This window comes from Chaetura pelagica, unplaced genomic scaffold (assembly GCF_000747805.2).
Source record: "Chaetura pelagica isolate M959 unplaced genomic scaffold, ChaPel_1.0 scaffold499, whole genome shotgun sequence".
NCBI classification, from domain to species: Eukaryota; Metazoa; Chordata; class Aves; order Apodiformes; family Apodidae; genus Chaetura; species Chaetura pelagica.
This window is the reverse complement of record NW_009954615.1, coordinates 45,334-48,173: the sequence shown is the minus strand read 5'-3', so window position 1 is coordinate 48,173 and position 2,840 is coordinate 45,334. Positions and strand designations below refer to the sequence as shown.

Below are 2,840 nucleotides of genomic sequence, written 5' to 3'. Positions count from 1 at the left end.
CCCGCCCCCCCCCACCCACAGGACAGCCCCTCCTCTGAGGGTCCTGCCAGCGGATGCCCAGCCCTGCTCTGTGGGGGCAGCTCTGCAGCCCTTCATGGGAGCTGGTCCCCACGCCTCTCTGCCCCCTGCCACCCTGTCCCCGTAGGACCACACCTGATGATGGCAGCTGCTTGTTCGACAGACACATCGTCCACGACAGTAGAGTTGATCTGGAGGAGCTGGTCGCCTGGCTGCAGCTTCCCTTCGGCAGTGCTCCCTGCAGGCCACCAGCATGTTAGCCTCACCAGCACCACACAAGCAGATCTCCTCCCATCACTGCAAGCTCCAGTTCCCACCCAGCACTAACTCACCTCAGCAACTGCTCTGGGACAGCCAAATAAAGAGGGGCCAAAGGACATTTTACCTGTTGCCAGTGGTGCACGGGAAAGGCAAAACTCTATAATTTGGAATTAAACACAGGGCTTTTAGTCATGGGCTTCCACAGCAAAGGACAGGAGTTAAAAGGTTTCTTTGTCCTTCATTTTATTAAAATGTTGATTCTTTCTGATTAGGAATAAAGAAAAGCTTAACAGAAAGCCTCCTTCCCCACTTCTTAGACCCCAAAACTCTCAGCTAATTTAGCCATGTCTCATATGGGAAAGGGCATAAAGATAAAATTTCACTCAAAACACTGTGAAAGGGCCAGCCCTCCAGCCAGCCTCCCTACAACACCTCCCTGCCCAGCATGAGCATGGCCTTTCTCTGGCAGTCAAACATGTAAAAAGGAGGCATTTTTGTGCACCCATTAAAAAACCAAAAAGCTACGTAAAAAGATTCAAAGCTTTTTACTCAAAACCCACAAGCCACTTTATAAGCAGAGTTATATCCCTCCCTTTCAGAACTGGGAGAGCTGACCTACTTGACTTTAGCAGAATTTCACCTGGGTGGCTTGTAACTAGCAGTGACCTGCTCCATGTTACAGGGCTGTAAGCACAGAGAGTACTTTCAAAAACAGATCACTGGGGACACTGCAGAATAAGAACTCAAAGAGTAGATGAAATACTCCTTTGCATTTCAGATAAAACATCAGAAAGCACTTTGCTTTGAAGCAGCTCTTTGCACCCCTGAAGACCAAGGTCCGAGTGCAGGTGAAGGATTAGCAATGAAGCTGCCACTGACTTAGACTTCTTCCATGCCATCAGGATCAGGTAAATGTTCAAGCACTCAGTACCCCACAGGCAAACAGGCTTTTGCCCTCAGTATTTGAGGATCACATGCCAACCAGAGGTATCTGAGAAACTCAGGAACACCTGGCAGGATTTATCACTGAGGCTATCTGGAACAGTTCAGGCTTCTCACAGTTGTGACTATAGGAAGAAGGACTCAGGGCTCACCTGCAGTGACAGATGCAATCGTAAGAGGAAGGTTTGGACAGATCTCAAAGCCATAGTGACAGAGGATCAAGTCTTTGTAAACTGTGACAGTAAGTTTGACACGGCTGGCAGGCTGGCCACTGCCATCACTGGTGCTGTCTGTCACAGAAACTGTGCCCCTGTAAGACAAGAAGCTGGTGATTAATTTAGATACAGTGACAAGATACTTTATCAAAGGGGCACAACCCACCCACGAGCACACACCCTCACTTCCAGTGAGCTGCAACTGCAGACAGATGTCAGCACCTCCCTGATACCCATGGGTGGCTCTGCACTGTGCAGGCCAGCAGTGATCCCCCAGGCTCCAGAAAAAGCTGAAGACACCAGAGCAGTGGCACCAGCTGGTGGCAACCAAAACTCTTTCAGTCACCCCAGCCCACTGGTCACATGGAGGAAGAACTCCAGGTGTGCCCCACAGCAAGCCCTGACCTCCACAGATCACAGCAACACTGGTATCCAGCAAGGCAGTGGGAGAATTTACAGCTCTCTGCTTTTGCCAGCTTAATTTTGACTCAAACACCTTAGGAAAGCAAAGCAGCTGTGGGCGAGGATGCCTTGTAAATGCAACCCAGCTTTGTCTGAAAAGCATGGGCCAATGGCAGGACTCAAAGAGAAATACAATCCCATCTTCAGGAAAAGCTAATTTCACATTAATCCATGTTGTATTTCTGCAAATTTCTGTATTTCTGGGTCACTAAATCAGAATGAGTGAAAGCGGGCACATCTCTCCCTGGAAACCAAGGGGGATGCTTAAAAACACTGTTTTTTCTAGGGACCACTAAACGCATATTTCTCAAGAACATCTAAAACAGTAAGATCTGCAACCTGTGACTGCCCCTGTGCCTTGGGAACAAGGTTGTGCTGTCTCTGATCAAAGGTGACCAACAGATACTCCTTTTACAAAAACTGTTCTCACCTGGATGCACCATCCCGAGAGCGATGAAGCCATTTTGCCACCATTTGCTCTATTCTACAGGCTCTGCGTGACTGGATTAAGTTAGTCTCCAAATCTTCCATTTACCTGAAAGATACAGAAATCACAGGAAACAGAATGATAAAAGCTTACGGAAATCTTCAAGACACTTGCTCAGAGTTACCAACACCAATTCACAACTCTTGCACAACAAAGAGATCCGCTGGCAGCCTGTGAAGACCACGTGCTTTATCAGAGGATGTTAACTTACTATGATTCCTCCTGTCCATCCAGTCTCCTCTGCCTGGCACTTTTGGTTATTCCATTCTGGTGATCACAGTGCGCTAGCTTCTCATGGCAAGAGAATGACCCAGTAACCTCTGTATTGGACGTGGCAGAGTTAGAGTAGTGGTTGGACTCGATGATCTTGAAGGTCTTTTCCAACCAGAGTGATACTGTGACACTGTATTCCTTTTTCATGGTTTCTGGATCCAGAGATCTGTTCTCTCAGCCAG

General features: G+C 48.1%; 1 protein-coding gene across 1 annotated transcript in view; it reads right to left on the bottom strand.

Annotated features, from left to right (window-relative positions):
- FRMPD1 (FERM and PDZ domain containing 1) overlaps positions 1-2,429 on the bottom strand; it is a 24,273-nt gene extending 21,844 nt beyond the window's left edge. The window contains exons 1-3 of the mRNA XM_010005528.1: positions 2,329-2,429; positions 1,374-1,531; positions 152-256 (exon numbers count right to left, since the gene is read on the bottom strand). Coding sequence (XP_010003830.1) covers positions 152-256; positions 1,374-1,531; positions 2,329-2,429 — 364 coding nt within the window. The remainder of the gene's footprint in view (positions 1-151; positions 257-1,373; positions 1,532-2,328) is intronic.
- Between the last annotated feature and the right edge of the window lie 411 nt (positions 2,430-2,840).